General features: G+C 36.8%; 1 protein-coding gene across 4 annotated transcripts in view; it reads left to right on the forward strand.

The window, feature by feature from the left end:
- Nucleotides 1-16990, forward strand: part of NNT (nicotinamide nucleotide transhydrogenase) — a 97995-nt gene extending 81005 nt beyond the window's left edge. For 2 of the 4 annotated variants that reach the window (XM_025388010.1, XM_025388012.1), the window contains 3 exons: nucleotides 11608-11726; nucleotides 14104-14219; nucleotides 15741-16986. In XM_025388010.1, coding sequence (XP_025243795.1) covers nucleotides 11608-11726; nucleotides 14104-14219; nucleotides 15741-15890 — 385 coding nt within the window. In that variant the 3' untranslated portion in view covers nucleotides 15891-16986. Of the gene's footprint in view, nucleotides 1-11607; nucleotides 11727-14103; nucleotides 14225-15740 lie in introns of all 4 variants that reach the window. The other 2 variants (XM_025388009.1, XM_025388011.1) reach the window with 2 other exon arrangements.
- Nucleotides 16991-18069: the final 1079 nt, after the last annotated feature.

An 18069-nucleotide genomic window follows, 5' to 3' on the forward strand; every position in this document is an offset into this window, starting at 1 on the left:
TCTTCTGTGCAAATAAGAAATATTTGGTCATCTTCTGTGGTTTATTTGAAAATCACAGTTTTGCCTTTTTTTCTGGCCAGTTGATCCAGAATTTTTTTTAAGGGTGTATGTGTGTGTTGGAGTGCAGTGGCGCAAACTTGGCTCACTGCAACCTCCGCCTCCGGGTTCAAGCGATTCTCTCACCTCTGCCTCCTGAGTTAGCTGGGACTATAGGTGTGTGCCACCATGCCCAGCTAATTTTTGTATTTTTTAAAAATAGAGATGAGGTTTCACCATGTTGGCCAGGCTGGTCTTGAATTCCTGACCTCAGGTGATCCGCCCACCTTGGCCTCTCAAAGTGCTGGGATTACAGGTGTGAGCCACCGTGCCTGGCCAGAGTGTGCTATTTTTTAAGTTGTTAGGTACTTCGTGTTTCTCTTGAACCTTATCCATGTGCCCTCTGATCTTTTAGATCTGTAGTTCTATGAGCTAAATCTAGTTATTTAGCTTCATCATTGGGTTTAGTCAATGATAGAAGAGTACCTTTAATAACTGGGCGCAAAAGTCTCTGAGTTAATTTGAAATGTTGATTTGAAATTGATACAGTTGAAATACAACTTGTCATTAACTTTGAAAGAAAATCAGTTGATTAATAATGCAATGCGATACTTTAGATGTATTACTAAGAATCTCTGTTAAAGTGAAATGACTTTTTCAATCTAAAACTTTTTATTTTAGGGTACATTCTTTTGGAAATGATTTTGTTCTATTATTCAAAAATAATCAAATGCTGGGGCCCTAAAATTTAATTATAGGATCTCTGCCTTTGTTGGGGCACAATCTCTGTGCCTTTCTTTGGTTCACGAAATCGTCAGAACATTGACTTAAGATATTGTCAGTACCTGTGTCCACCAAACACTGCAGTAAAATACATATTAATAAACTACAGTTTCAATGTAAGTTCTTCTTGGCAGAGATTTGGATGTTCAACTTGGTAAAATCTATTTTGTTAGGTATTTACAAGGAATTATCTTGTTATCTGGGGAGAAAACAAAAATATGGACTCTGTCCACATAATTAAATGCCCATTCAGCAAAGTGTACAGGTGGTTAATATTTCTAACAACTACTCTCTGATTATAGATGAGTTTTCATTGACGTAGCTATCAGAGAAAGCACTAAAAGTTTTAATTTTTTTTCTTTCTCAGTTGAGGTCAGAGTAAGGGAACAGGGGCAAACTGCTTTGAGCTGTCTTTAAGACCATGCAAATATCTTGCTCTTCATCAAACATAACTCCCTAGACTGAACATGTGCTGATTTTTTTTTTTTTTTTTTCAGATGGAGTTTTGCTTTTTTGCCCAGGCTGGAATGCAGTAGCGCCATCCCAGCTCACTGCCATCTCCACTTCCTGGGTTCAAGCAATTCTCCTGTCTCAGTCTCCTGAGTAGCTGGGGTTACAGGCACCCACCACCATGCCCAGCTAATTTTTGTATTTTTAGTAGAGACGGGGTTTCTACTAAACCAGGCTGGTCTCGAACTCCTGACCTCAGGTGATCCATCCGCCTCGGCCTCCCAAAGTGCTAGGATTACAGGCGTGAGCCACCACGCCCAGCCATGCTAATGATTTTTACAGTACCAATCTTTATTATGATGATTGCAAAATGGTCATGTAAAAACCCCATCACATTTATCAGTTCATGGTCTACCACTGTAAGGGAGAGTGCTTCTTTCTTTCTGTGTTTATTTCTTACTGACTTATGAATCTGTTATCAGTATTGATTCCTGGTTTCCCACTTTCTGCACGGGGTTATAATCTATTACTATCCTTTCTATTTTGATGTTCAAATAACTTTCTTATTTTTAAACACTTTGTGTCATACGTGCCTTTAAAGCCATATATATGTGTCACTTTTGTGCATTTTGCTTTGTGTGCATCCTTCTTTCTCACATATGCAAAGATATCACAAATTCAGCCCTTTCCTCTTTTTTAAAAAATTGAATTGTTATTATACTTAAGTAAGCTTTATTTTTTTTTTTCTGGATGTGTTATCTTTTTCTTAGTGCTTCTTTTATTGTTCCTGAACTTGAGGGATTATTCAGCTATCTCCACCATAGAAGACAAGGTTAAAAGTCTGGAACTTGATGAAAACAGTGATGGTTATTTGTAAACTCAGGCACCTTGGAAACTTCCATTCATCATGTCTTTTCTCAAATTCCGGGCCATCAGTAGGCTTGGGAGTATATTTTGGTTGTTTCAATATAATGCATTTTCTTTCTAAATCTGTTTTTAATTTTCATGCTTAAACCTGCATATAAAAAGATATTTATGTTTAGATTTGAGGTTTAGAAAAATGCCTCTTATTTGATGAGCATGCACTTTGATTGCTGGAGAAAATTTTTTCCAAATATTTTCTTATTGCCACTGTAAAATATTAAATTTTTAAAGTAGAGATCTCAGCAGAAGAATCCATGTAACATTTTGGAAATGTTTTCTCTGGAGCAGTTTGAAAACAGCTGTGGTAGTACTGAATATAGCTTGTATTACTACATGAAGAATATGAACATAAATTGTCAGTATTTTGCCTCATTTCATTTGTTGTCAGGAGTGATTGAAACTCTGGTTTGGCACAGATGATGACATTAGAATAGCAATGTTTGGTTAAAAAAATAAACAATCTTGTTTCTAGAGAATTAAAAAAAAATTCACTTACGTGTTGAACTGTCTTTAACGTTGCCAAAAATTATAGAATAATTCATGATTGAAGAACCTAAAACCTGCATTAAGATGGTGAGATTGGATAACCACCTAAAACTAATGAATGTCTTTAATTTATTCTCACTTAAGTAAAACTGTCAACAACCCACTGAAGGAAAAGATGCTGGATTCCTTTTAAAATAATCTTGGAGTATTAATAGTTCATTCTGTGCAGTTCATTTTTACTTGCTATCAGTGCTAATAAAAAATACCTATTTAGTCTTTGTCTCCCATTCCTGACATAAAAAAGCCTATAAAGCCCTTGGAATTTCCTGTTGGGGACGTCTTTTGTTATTCACAACAAACCCTGTCAACTATACCTGAGTTTATGCTATTAAAGTGAATTTGGCTAGTTAGGGCTAGCCCCATAGCTTCAGGAAGGGGCTAGTTGCCAGAGGTAAAGAACATGTGACTAGAGGGTTGAATCTTTCAGCCCTACCTAGATGGAAAATTATATAAACAGGAGTTCTTTTTTTAACTTTTATTTTAGGTTCAGGGGTACATGTGCAGGTTTGTTATATAGGTAAACTCATCTCAAAGGGTTTGTTGTATAGATTATTTCATCACCCAGGTTTTAAACCTAGTACCCAATAGTTGTTTTTGTCGGATCCCTTCCCTCCTCCCTTCTTCTACCCTCAAGTAGGCCCCAGTGTGTTCTTCCCCTCTTTTGTCCATGAGTTCTCATCATTTAGCTCCCACTTATAATTGAGAACATCTGGCATTTGGTTTACTGTTCCTGTGTTAGTTTGCTAAGGATAGTGGCCTCTAGCTCTATCCATGTTCCCATAAAATACATTATCTTATTCTTTTTTGTGGCTGTATGTGTACCAACATTTTCTTTATCCAATCTCTCATTGATGGGCATTTAGGTTAATTTCATGTCTTTGCTATTGTGAATAGTGCTGCAGTGAACATTTGCATGCATGTGTTTTTTATAGTAGAATGGTTTATATTCCTTTGGGTATATACCCAGTAAAGAGATTGCTGGGTCAAATGGTTGTTCTGTGTATAGTTCTTTGAGGAATTGCTATACTGTTTTCCACAATTGTTGAACTAACCTACAATCCCACCAACAGTGTATAAGCATTCCCTTTTCTCTGCGATCTCACCAGGATCTGTTGTTTTTTGACTTTTTAGTAATAGCCGTTCTGATTGATGTGAGATGGTATCTCATTGTGGTTTTGACTTGAATTTCTCTAATGGTCAGTGATGTTGAGTTTTTTTTTCATATGATTGTTGGCCATATGTATGTCTTCTTTCGAAAAGTGTCTGTTCATGTCCTTTGCCCAGTTTTAATGTGGTTGTTTGTTTGTTTTTGTTTGTAAATTTGTTTAAGTTCCTTATAGATGCTGGATATTAGGCTTTTATTAGATGCGTAGTTTGTAAACATTTTCTCCCATTCTGTAAGCTGTCTCTTTGTTGATAGTTTCTTTTGCTGTGCAGAAACTCTTTAGTTTAATTAGATCCTATTTATCAATTTCTGCTTTTGTTGAATTGCTTTTTGTGTCTTCATTATGAAATATTTGCCTGCTCCTATCTCTAGAATGGTATTGGCTAGGTTGTCTTCCAGGATTTTTATAGTTTGGGATTTTACATTTAAGTCTTTAATCCATCTTGAGTTAATTTTTGGATATGGCACAAGGAAGGGGTCCAGCTTCAATCTTCTGTGTATGGTTAGTCAGTTATCCCAGCACCATTTATTGAATAGGGAGTCCTTTCCCCGTGGCTTGATTTTGTCAGCTTTGTTGAAGATCAGATGGTCATAGTTATGTGACCTTATTTCTGGGGTCTCTATTCTGTTTCATTGGTCTATGTGTCTGTTTTTGTACCAGTTTTTGTACCAGTACCATGCTACCTGACTTCAAACTATATTACAGGGCTGTAGTATATAGTTTTAGAATATAGTTTTACTACTACTATATAGTTTTAGAATATAGTTTTACTACTACAGCCGTGTAGTTTTACTACAGCCCTGTAATATAGTTTGAAGTCAGGTAGCATGGTACTGGTACAACTTTGCTCTTTTTGCTTAAGATTGCTTTGGCTATTGGGGCTCTTTTCTGGTTCCATATGAATTTTAAAATAGTTTTTTTCTATTAGTTTTCTAATAATTTCTAATAGTTTTCCAGTTCATTCTGTAAAGAATGTCATTGGTAGTTTGATAGGAATAGCACTGAATCTGTAAATCGCTTTGGGCAGTATGACCACTTTAGTGATATTGATTCTTCCTAACCATGAGCATGGAATGTTTTTCCTTTTTTTTGTGTCATCTCTGATTTCGTTGAACACTGTTTTGTAATTCTCATTGTAGGGATCTTTCGCTTCCCTGATTAGCTGTATTCCTAGGTATTTTATTATTTTTGTGACACTTGTGAATGGGGTTATGTTCCTGATTTGGCCAGGGTTGGCTGTTGTTTGTATATAGGAATGCTAGTGATTTTTATACATTTATTTTGTATCCTAAAAGTTTGCTAAAGTTGTTTATCAGCTGAAGGTGCTTTGGGGCCAAGACTGTGGGGTTTGCTAGGTATAAAATCATGTCATCTCCAAACAGGGATAGTTTGACTTCCTCTTTTCCTATTTGGATGCTCTTTATTTCTTTCTCTTGCCTGATTGCTCTGGCAAAGACTCTTATTACTATGTTGAATAGGAGTGGTGAGAAGAGGGCACCCTTGTCTTATGCTGGTTTTCAAAGAGAATGCTTCCTGCTTCTGCACATTCAGTATAATATTGGCCATGGGTTGGTCATAGATGGCTCTTATTATTTTGAGGTATGTTCCTTTAATACCTAGTTTAGTGAGAGTTTTTAACATGAAGGGATATTGAATTTTATTGAAAGCATTTTCTGCATCTATTGAGATAATCATGTGGTTTCTGTCTTTAGTTCTGTTTGTGTGATGAATCACACTTACTGATTTGCATATGTTGAACTGGCCTTGCATCCCTGGGATGAAGCCTACTTGATTGTGGTGTATTAGCTTTTTGATGTGCTGCTGGATTCAGTTTGCAGGTATTTTGTTGAGGATTTTTGCATCAATGTTCATCAAGGATAAAGTGTGTGTGTGTGTGTGTGTGTGTGTTTATGTGTGTGTGTGTGTGTGTGTGTGTGTCTGACAGATTTTGGTGTCAGAATGATGCTGGCTTTATAGAATGAGTTGGGGAGGGGTCTCTCCTCCTCGGTTTTTTCGAATCATTTCTGTAGGAATGGTACCAGCTCTTCTTTGTACATCTGGTAGATTTGAGCTGCCAATTCATCAGATCCTGGGCTTTATTTTGATTGGTAGACTATTTATTACTGATTCAATTTCTTTATTGGCCTGTTCAGGGAATCAGTTTCTTCCTGGTTCAGTGGGAGGGTGTGTGTGTCCAGGAATGTATTCAACTCCTTTAGATTTTCTAGTTTCTGTGTATAGAGATATTTGATAAAAAAGAATATCTGCACATGCACACGTATGTTTATTGCAGCACTATTCACAATAGCAAAGACTTGGAACCAACCCAAATGTCCATCAGTGACAGATTGGATTAAGAAAATGTGGCACATATACACCATGGAATACTATGCAGCCATAAAAAAGGATGAGTTTGTGTCCTTTGTAGGGACATGGATGCAGCTGGAAACCATCATTCTCAGCAAACTATCGCAAGAACAGAAAACCAAATACTGCATGTTCTCACTCATAGGTGGGAATTTAACAATGAGATCACTTTGACACAGGAAGGGGAATATTACACACTGGGTCCTATTGTGGGGAGCAGGGAGAGGGGAGGGATAGCATTAGGAGGAATACCTAATGTAAATGACGAGTTAATGAGTGCAGCACACCAACATGGCACATGTATAGATATGTAACAAACCTGCACATTGTGCACATGTACCCTAGAACTTAAAGTATAATAATTAAAAAAAGAATATCTGTCATTTGATATATTTTTCCTCCAATTAAAAGACCTCTAATAGTAGTTTAGGGTCTTCATTATTAGTTTTAAAGATGTAGAAAACTATTTCTCTCTTACCTGGGCAAAATAAATGGCCATCTATAGCTCTTTTCAGGTCTTCTTTTCAGGAAAGGGTCAAGTCTTGTGCTCTTTAACTTCTTCCCTGATGTGCCTATATGAAGAGTGGGGAGGCCTGGCTTGGCAGCAGTTCATGTGAAAAATAACAACGCACCTTAAATGATCATAATTTTTGTGTGAGGCAGCATTGTGTTGTGGTGGCCATAAATGCTAATACAGACTTAGGCTTTATCAATGAAAGATGTGAGAATATGGTTTTCTTACTGCACCTTATGCATCTAGATCATGTCTAGCACACTGTATTCACTTTGAGGGACTGAGACTGAAGCTGGGCATTGACAATATAGGATACAGATGACTAGGACAGCAGTAGGTCAGAAAGTCTGTCATTCATTAAATATTTGAAAGGACTGAGGGTGTTTTGCTTAGGAGGAATCCAAGGTACATTAGTCCATTTTTGTGCTGCTGATAAAGACATACATGAGATTGGGCAATTCACAAAAGAAGGAGGTTTAACGGACTTGCAGTTCCACATGGGTGGGAAGGCCTCACAATCATGGCAGAAGGCAAGGAGGAGCAAGTCACATCTTACATGGATGGTAGCAAGCCAGAACAAGAGAACTTGTGCAGGGAAACTCCTTCTAATAAAACCATCAGGTCTCGCGAGACTTATTCACTGTTATGAGAACAACACAGAAAAGACCTGCCCCCATGATTCAGTTACCTCCCACTGGGGCCCTCCCACAACACGTGGGAATTCAAGGTGAGATTTCGGTAGAGACACAGCCAAACTGTATCATTCCACCTCTGGCCCCTCCCAAATCTCATATCCTCACATTTCAAAACCAATCATGCCTTCCCTACCATCCCCCAAAGTATTAACTCATTTCAACATTAACTCAAAAGTCCACAGTCCAAAGTCTCATAGGAGACAAGGCAAGTCCCTTCTGTCTATGAGCCTGTAAAATCAAAAGCAAGTTAGTTACTTAGATACAATTGGGTAAATACACCCATTTCAAATGGGAGAAATTGGCCAAAACAAAGGGACTACAGGCCCCATGCAAATTTGAAATCCAGTGGGGCAGTCAAATCTTAAAGCTCAAAAAATGATCTCCTTTGACTCCATGCCTCACATCCAGCTTACAATGATACAAAAGATGGGTTCCCATGGTCTTGGACAGCTCTGCCCCTGTGGCTTTACAGGGTACAGCCTCCCTCCTGGCTGCTTTCATGGACTGGCATTGAGTTTCTGCAGATTTTCCAGGTGCACAGTGCAAGCTGTTGGTGGATCTACCGTTCTAGGGTCTGGAGGATGGTGACCCTCTTCTCACAGCTCCACTAGGTGGTGCCCGAGTAGGGACTTTATGTGGGTGATCCGACCCCACATTTTCCTTCTGCACTGCCCTAGCGGAGGTTCTCTATGAGGGCCCCACCCCCACAGCAAACTTCTGCCTGGGCACCCAGGTGTTTCTATGCATCTTCTGAAATCTAGGCGGAGGATACCAAACCTTGATTCTTGACTTCTGTGCACACATAGGCTCAACACCACGTGGAAGCTACCAAGGCTTGGGGCTTCCACCCTCTGAAGCAACAGCCCAAGCTATACCTTGGCCCCTTTAGGTCATGACTCAAGCGACTGGGACACAGGGCACCAAGTCCCTACACTGCACACAGCAGAGGGACCCTGGGCCTGGCACATGAAACCATTTTTTCCTCCTAAACCTCTGGGCCTTTGATGGGAGGGGCTGCTGCAAAGGTCTCTGACATGCCCTGGAGACATTTTCCCCATGGCCTTGGGGATTAACATTAGGCTCCTCATTACTTATGTAAGTTTCTATAGCTGGCTTGAATTTCTCCTCAGAAAATGGGATTTTTCTTTTCTATCACATTGTCAGGCTGCAAATTTTCCAAACTTTTATGCTCTGTTTGCTTTCTAAAACTGAATGCCTTTAACAGCACCCAAGTCAGCTCTTGAATGATATGCTGCTCAGAAATTTCTTCTGTGAGATATTCTAAATTATCTTGCTCAAGTTCAAAGTTCTGCACACCTCTAGGGCAGGGGTAAAATGCCATCATTCTCTTTGCTAAAACATAACAAGAGTCACCTTTGCCCTAGTTCCCAACAAGTTCCTCATCTCCATCTGAGACCACCTCAGCCTGGATTTCATTGTCCATAACATTATCAGCATTTTGATCAAAGCTGTTCAACAAGTGTCTGGGGAGTTCCAAACTTTCCCACATTCTCCTGCCTTCTTCTGAGCCCTCTAAACTGTTCCAACCTCTGCCTGTTACCCAGTTTCAAAGTTGCTTCCACATTTTTGGGTATCTTTTCAACAGCACCCTACTCCCGGTACCAGTTTACTGTATTAGTCCATTTTCACGCTGCTGATAAAGACATACCTGAGACTGGGCAATTTATATAAGAAGGAGGTTTAATGGACTTACAGTTTCACATGGCTGGGAAGGTCTCACATTCATGGTGGAAGGCAAGGAGGAGCAAGTCACATCTTACGTGGATGGTAGCAGGCAAAAAAAGGAGAGCTTGTGCAGGAAAACTCCTTCTTATAAAATCATCAGGTCTTGTGAAACTTATTCACTATCATGAGACCAGCATGGGAAAAGATCTGCCCCCATGATTCGATTACCTTCCAGCAGGTCCCTTCTACAACACATGGGAATCAAGATGAGATTTGAGTGGGAACACAGCCAAACCATATCACTAGGATAGCTGACAGGAATCTGCAAATGAAAGAGGTTGTAGATTCATTATGGTTCCAGATGGCACAACTACAGACCTTGGAAAACAATGAGATGGAGTTTCTCTTTGGGTATATATATACCCAAGAGATTATATATATACACACACACACATAATTTATTTATCTTTGGCTTAATATGAATACATTATATATTACATAATATATATTAAGACTGAATATATTAATATATGAATATATATATGGCAAATCCTCAAATAATGTCATTTTTTTCAGTATCATTTTGTTACCACTTTGATGAGAAAAAAAAAATCAATTCCCAGCTGGGGCTATTGTCACTGTGGGGTCTGCACATTCTCACCATGCCTGCATGGGTTTTCTCTGGATTCTGCTTTCCTCTCATATCTCAAAGACGTTCATGTTAAGTGAATTGGTGTGTCTACGTGGTCCCAGTCTGAGTGAGTGTGGGTGTCTGGGAGTGCACACTGCAATGAGATGGTGTCCTGTCCGGATCTGATTCCTGCCTTGGGTAAATAATTATCATATTTGATCTTATTAATCTTTCCTAACTGTATGTATAGCTCACATTTATTTCAATGTTTACTATTAGAAATGTTTTGGTTTTTATTTAGAAGTTTGGGGATACTTTTGTGGCCAGAAATATGCTGTAGGAACTTAACTCTTGTTTATATCAATTAGCCTAGAGTAAATTTGGTTTCATTATATCTTGTTTCACTTAAAGTTGCACTTTCTAAAAATTTGCACTTTCTAAGAACTTGTGGATAAGTGAGGACTTACTGTATATGAATGAATATATTACTATATGAATATATATGCATACATACACAATATATACATACTTGCACACACATGCACACACACATATGTGTGTGTGTCTGTGTGTATATATATATGTAGTCTAGTAATGGATTAGACCTTAGAAGGGTCACTGAAGGTATTTAAGCTGAGGCTGGATGGATCTCTTCCAAGAGATAGTATAAACTGTATTTCTTTTTGGATTCATTCATTCATTAATTCATTCACTTCTTATGGAGCCTTTTCTATGTGCCACGCACTGCTCCTAGTACTGTGGAGACAGATAAATACTGGGCAAGAAGTTGGATTAAAAAACTTTAAAGACCTCATTATATCTGTGGTCAAAAGAAGTTGCTTGATGCTTTGGTGTCCTTTACCCTAAGTGTAGAGCTCTGCTTGTGTATTACCCACTCTGTGTTTTAGTTGCTCCTGTGTGTTCCCATCACATGTCTTCTGTGATGTAGAGTAGTACTTTATATCATTCTCTGAGTGGCTGTAGGCTTTAACATCGTGTGTATGACAATATTTTACCTCCCTACCTTTTTTGTTTTGCTTGCGACAAAGTCTTGCTCTGTCACCCAGGCTGGAGTGCAGTGGCACGATCTTAGCTCATGGCAATCTCCTCCTCCTGGGTTCAAGCGATTCTCCTGCCTCAGCCTCCTGAGTAGCTGGGATTACAGGCACCTGCCATTGTGCCTGGCTAATTTTTGTATTTTTAGTAGAGATGGGGTTTTGCTATGTTGGCTAGGCTGGTCTTGAACTCCTGACCTCAAGTGATCTGCCCATCTTGGCCTTCCAAAGTGCTGGGATTACAGGCATGAGCCACCGTGCCCAGTCATCTCCCTACCTTTGAACAAAGAGGTTAAAGTTGAATGTGAAGTCAGCTTTTGATAGAATAATGTTGATTTTTCATGGGAAACATTTAATTCCAGGCTAGGTGAATAGGTTTTTAAAGATTCAATATTTACCAGAAAGTATAAGAGAACACAATGCTTTTTAAATGTAAGGTGATATTATTTATTAACATTATTGGAAGTTCACTGCACTGCAAGCGTATATGGAAGAGTCTGGCTTCAAAGTTATGCTTTTATTTTTCTGAGGAAAGTTATAGTTTCTCCACACTAAGATACCGAATCTTCAACTTCAATATTTGTAAATTGAGTATATATCTGGACTACTTCTGTTTCATTCTGTAGAGATCAGATAGTATCAGAAAAAAGCAGAGGTGCAAAGAACAAAGTGTGCAGATTTAGAGGTGATATTGGGGTCTCTGTACATTATGTCCTGTCAAGTAAAGCCAGCTGTTCATTTGTTTCATGTCTAGGTTTGGAATTCACCCAGTTGCAGGCCGCATGCCTGGTCAGCTTAATGTGCTGCTGGCTGAGGCTGGAGTGCCATATGATATTGTGTTGGAAATGGATGAGATCAACCATGATTTTCCAGGTAAGTGATGGGGGCAATGGTGAAGTTTAAATATTCTTACTATGAATAAAGCAGTGCAGATTTGGGATATAAATTGTAGATTAAGTGAAGACTGACTAGTCAGATGAAAAAGAACTTATACCTGGTAGATATTCAGTTGAAATTAAATAAGTGAAAGATAGTATTGAATAAGATACAAAAGATTCATAAACAGCACAGGTAAATTTTTTCTCCCCTGTGAAGAACTGAAGGATGGTGAAAACCGTGGGGTGTAGTGTAGAAATACTGAAGACTGGGGATCTGGGCAGACCTGGCTTTTGAATCCAGATCCTGATTCTCAGTAGCTTGTTACTCAACCTCAGGCTCTTCATTTATGAGTGCTTCTGTTGATAATTTAGTGTCTGATTCTTGCCAGTCTCTGAGATTTTACTGATTTCCGATTGTACTAATGTATGACTGGTGAAGTAGTTTTCTCTTTCTTTTCTTTTTAAAAAGTACTAGAATTTCCCTAGATAAAGTGCTGTACTTTATAGCTGTCATAGGGTAGATGTTGAATGGTAATGACATTTGGCCCAAGCCTATGCTTGTTAAAATTAAACCATTTCCCCCTGGCAAATATCCACTGTAAACTTAAAAAATGCTGTTTATTAGAAAAAGTAATGAAATTATGTGTATGTCTAGATTCACATGGCATTTTTTGGCAACATTCTAAGGTAGTTTATATTGCAGTTCTTAAAGAGAAAACTTAGGCCATTTTAATTTTATGTCCCTTTTCAGATTCCATTGTTGTTAAATTATGTGTAACACCAGCCAGTTCCAGGAATTATGGACATGACTTTAATGCAGATTTTGAGACCATTGTCTATTAGACATCAGACTGTATCTCAAGGGGTTATCTTATTTTATTTTTATGTATCTTTTTTTAACTTTTATTGTAGATTCAGGGGTACATGTGCAGGTTTGTTACATGGTTATATTGTGGGATGCTGAGGGTTAGATGTAGTGAGCATAGTACCCCACAATTTTTCAACCCTTGCCCATGTCCCTCCCACCCCATTCTGGTAGTCTCCAGGTTCTATTGTCACCATATTTATGTCCCTGAGTACCCAGTGTTTAGCTCTCACTTATAAGTGAGAATGTGTGGTATTTGGTTTTCTGTTCCTGTGTTAATTTGCTTAGGATAATAACCTCCAGCTGTTTCCATGTTGCTGGAAAGGACATGATTTCCATCTTTTTTATGGCTGTGTAGTGTTCCATGGTGTATATGTACCACATTTTCTTTATCCAGTGCACTGTTGATCGACACCTAGGTTGATTCTATGTCTTTGCTATTGTGAATAGTGCTGCAATGAACATGCTAGTGAATGTGTCTTTTGGTAGAAAGATTTGTTTTCTTTTGGATATGTACGCAGTAGTGGGATTGCTGGGTCATGTAGGAGTTCTGAGTTCTTTGAGAAATCTCCAAATTGCTTTCCACAGTGGCTGAACTAATTTACATTTCCACAAACAGTGTGTAAATGTTCCTTTTTCTCCACAGCCTTGCCAGCATCTGTTATTTTTTTTACTTTTGTTAATAGCCGTTCTTACTGGTGTGAGATAGTAATTTCACTGTGGTTTTGCTTTGCATTTCTCTTATGTTTAGTGATGTTGAACATTTCTTCATGTTTGTTGACCACTTGTATGTCTTCTTTTGAGAAATGTCTATTCATGTCTTTTGCCCATTTTTAAAATGTGTTTTTTTTGCTTGTTGAGTTAAGTTCCTTATAGATTCTGGATATTAGACCTCTGTCCAATGCATGCATAATTTGTGAATATTTTCTCTCATTCTGTAGCTTGTCTGTTTACTCTCTTGTTAGTTTCTTTTGCTAGGCAGATGCTCTTTAGTTTAATTAGGTCTCACTTGTCAATTTATTGCACTGTTGCAATTGCTTCTGAGGACTTAGTCATACATTTTTCCCAAGGCTGATGTTCAGAATGGTGTTTCCTAGGTTTTCTTCTTCGATTCTTATAGTTTGAGGTTTAAGTGGTCATTTTAAAGGTTGAAAGTGGAATGCAAATTTCATAAAATCATGTGACACTATAGCAAGATCATTTTGAGATCAAAAAAGGGTTATAAAGTCAGATTAGTTAGATTTATTGAGAGGGGAGAAGCATAATAATGCAGGCTGTAGTCAAGATAGTCAAGTTCAAATGCAAAACCTACTGCTTTTTAGCTGTGTGACATTGGCTGAGTTGCTTCACCTCTCTGATAAAGTTCCTTGTAAAGTGCCTGGCACAAGTGTGAATCCTATATTTTTGTTATTGTTATTATAAAGTAAAGATCACTATAATTTGTCTGAAAATATGTAAAAGTGACCCTTTGAGTTTTGTATTCTTTCTTTTTTCTTTTATTATATAGATACTGATTTGGTCCTTGTAATTGGAGCTAATGACACTGTTAATTCAGCAGCTCAAGAAGATCCCAACTCTATTATTGCAGGCATGCCAGTCCTTGAGGTCTGGAAATCAAAGCAGGTAAAGTTTCAGTCTTGTATTTCATTCTGATAATCAAAGGTTACTTAAAATATACATGCAGAACTTTCTTTGATCATTTGATAATAAATGATGATGCCTTCTAGGAGGTCCAGGAGTAAGAGCGTGTTTAGGGCCCAGTTTCCTATGTCCAGCTTCTGTCTGTTCTCTGGCCACCAGAGAAACTGAGTGAATGCCCTAATCACAAGTAGAACCAGATGAGATTGTGTGGGTGGATTAACAAAATCTGTAACCACAGCTGAAAAAAGAGCTGTGAGCTTTTGTAATGAGTCTGGCTAAATTCCAGATTGAGTCCTGTGAAGCAGATGGCTTCCCTCTGGGACAGTGAGTCAGTATCAATCGCCATCATATACCAAGATGAGCATATTTTTTTATTTAACTTTCTGAAAGGGAATTTATAAGTTGTTATAGAGTGTCTAGCAGGAAGGTGATTTAGAAATCCAAACAATAACGTGGCATAAGGAAGCAAGCTTCATTCATGTATATTACTTCTGAAAAAGCTAATTGCTAGATTTTAGATAACTCAAAGGCTTGTAAATTTTCCTCTACCTCAGCAGTAGGCACATTTTACCACTACTGAGGCTCCTCTGCATTTAAAAAATCATAATAATGTACATTTCCATTTAATTTTGTTTCTTTTTATTGTAAATATGGGAGTTTAAAACTTAGTATTTGTGATGAGTGAGTAGACATAAAATATACTTGTTCATGTGTGTATGAAAAATTGTATCAGTAGTCAATATTTGAGAATTTGTGAAGTGCATTACTATACTAATGCTATAAGAAAAAGAATACATTTGCACTGCTTCTATTTTTTGATAGATTGCCTGTCCTAGTAGGCCACAGAAAAGCTTTTCATTTCATTAAGAACTGACTTGATATTCAGCAGGACAGCAACATCCATAACTCATGTCATTGTAAATGTCTATAACTTGTCAATATTATACATTGACTTACATCTTCCATTTTGATTTATAAGAACATTCTGTTAGTTAGTAGCTCTGTTATTGTGAGAAGCTGGATTGCTCTTTGGGCTTTTATCCTAGAACTTTCTGATATACTTTAAAGTCATAGAAAAGAATAACATAGTTTTCCCACTCAACCTCATCTGTTTTAGAATTTGTAGTGGAAACTTATGCACTAAACTTGTTTTCTTTAGCACATTCATAGAAAAATGCTTATTTTGCTGACTAGAAAATGGTGTACATGGTCTTTATAGAGAAAAAAGCACTAAGAAGAAAATAATTGTAATCTTGTCACTCAGAGATAAATTATTAACATGACTTTTTCTCTAATGGATATAAGAATAAGGGCACACTTAAGTATTAAAGTTAAAACAATGTAAACATATGTTAAAAATACTTCTTGTGTAAAGTCCCTGCACTAAATAATTAGTAGTGGTACATGCCTTGTTCAAAGGTAGTGAAGAACAATGTTTGTGTGCCTAACATGTCCTAGACAGGTCTGTTAAATACACTATGTCATTTTATCTCTGGTTCTCAGGTGATTGTTATGAAGAGGTCTTTGGGCGTTGGCTATGCTGCAGTGGACAATCCAATCTTCTACAAACCTAACACGGCCATGCTTCTAGGTGATGCTAAGAAAACATGTGACGCGCTCCAGGCGAAAGTTAGAGAATCCTATCAGAAGTAAATATTAAGGATCAAGCTGTTGGCTAATAAAGCCACCTCTGCAGTTGTGGGAACAGGAAAATAAAGTATCAGTATACATGGTGATGTACATCTGTAGCAAAGCTCTTGGAAGAAAAGGAAGACTGAAGAAAGCAAAGCAAATACTGTATAGAAAGATTTTTCAAAAGCAGTGATCCCTCAATTTTAAAAAAGGATTGAAAATTCTAAATGTCTTTCTGTGCATATTTTTTGTGTTAGGAATCAAAAGTATTTTATAAAAGGAGAAAGAACAGCCTCATTTTAGATGTAATCCTGTTGGATTTTTTATGCCTCCTCAGTAACCAGAAATGTTTTAAGAAACTAAGTGTTTAGGATTTCAGGACTTAACATTATACATGGCTCTGAAATATCTGACACAATGTAAACATTGCAGGCACCTGCATTTTGTGTTTTTTTTTTTCCAACAAATGTGACTAATTTGAAACTTCTATGAACTTCTGAGCTGTCCCCTTGCAATTTAACCACAGTTTGAATTAACCATATCAAATCTGTTTTAATTTTTTAAACTGTACCTCAGAGTCTATATTTCAAGGGCATATTTTCTCACTACTATTTTAATACATTAAAGGACTAAATAATCTTTCAGAGATGCTGGAAACAAATCATTTGCTTTATATGTTTCATTAGAACACCAATGAAACATACAACTTGAAAATTAGTAATAGTTGTATTTTAGAAAATCCCATTTCTAATTGGAGATCTCTTTAATTTCAATCAACTTATAATGTGTAGTACTGTATTAAGTGCACTTGAGTGGAATTCAACATTTGACTAATAAAATGAGTTCATCGTGTTGGCAAGTGATGTAGCAATTATCTCTGGTGACAAAAGAGTAAAATCAAATATTTCTGCCTGTTACAAATATCAAAGGAAGACCCGCTACTATGAAATAGATGACATTAATCTGTCTTCACTGTTTATAATAGGGATGGATTTTCTTTCAAATCAGTGTATGTTTTGAGGTCTTATGTAATTGATGACATTTGAGAGAAATGGTGGCTTTTTTTTTGCTACCTCTTTGTTCATCTAAGCACCAGTAAAGATCATGTCTTTTTATACAAAGTCTAGATTTTCTTTGTGACTTTGCTACTGTGCCTAAAGCTCTAAATATAGGTGAATGTGTGATGAATACTCAGATTATTTGTCTCTCTATGTAATTAATTTGATACTAAGTTTCTCAAAAAATTATTAACACATGAAAGACAATCTCTAAACCAGAAAAAGAAGTAGTACAAATTTTGTTACTGTAATGCTCGTGTTTAGTGAGTTTAAAACACACAGTATCTTTCGGTTTTATAATCAGTTTCTATTTGGCTGTGCCTGAGATTAAGATCTGTGTGTGTGTGTGTGTGTGTGTGTGTGTGGGGTAAAGCAGAAGAGACTTTTTTTAAAGTTTTAAGTGATAAATGCAATTTGTTAATTGATCTTAGGTCACTAGTAAACTCAGGGCTTAATTATCATGAATATTCCATTAGAAGAAAGTAAACACCATCTTTATTTCTGCCCTTTTCCTTCTCTCAAAGTAGTCATAGCTATATCTAGAAAGAAGCAATTTTGATTTCTTGAAAAGGTAGTTCCTACACTCAGTTTAAACTAAAAATAATCATACTTGGATTTATTAATTTATTTTTGTCATAGTAACATTTTTAATTTATATATATTTTTACTTAGTATGATCTTACTCTTTGCTATTTGCCAATCCTTTGTCATCAATTGTGTTAAGTGAATTGAAAATTCATGCTCTGTTCATTTTATTTTACTTTATTGGTTAGGATATTTAAAGGATTTTTGTATATGTAATTTCTTAAATTAATATTCCAAAAGGTTAGTGGACTTAGATTATAAATTATGGCAAAAATCTAAAAACAACAAAAATGATTTTTTATACATTCTGTTTCATTATTCCTCTTTTTCCAATAAGTCATACAATTGGTAGATATGACTTATTTTATTTTTGTATTATTCACTATATCTTTTTGATATTTAAGTATAAATAATTTTAAAAAATTTATTGTACCTTATAGTCTGTCACCAAAAAAAAAAAAAAAAAAAAAAAAATTATCCATAGGTAGTGAAATGCTAATGTTGATTTGTCTTTTAGGGCTTACTAACTATCCTTTATTTTCTCATTTGTCTTAAAT

This window comes from Theropithecus gelada, chromosome 6 (assembly GCF_003255815.1).
Source record: "Theropithecus gelada isolate Dixy chromosome 6, Tgel_1.0, whole genome shotgun sequence".
In the NCBI taxonomy this organism is placed as follows: Eukaryota; Metazoa; Chordata; class Mammalia; order Primates; family Cercopithecidae; genus Theropithecus; species Theropithecus gelada.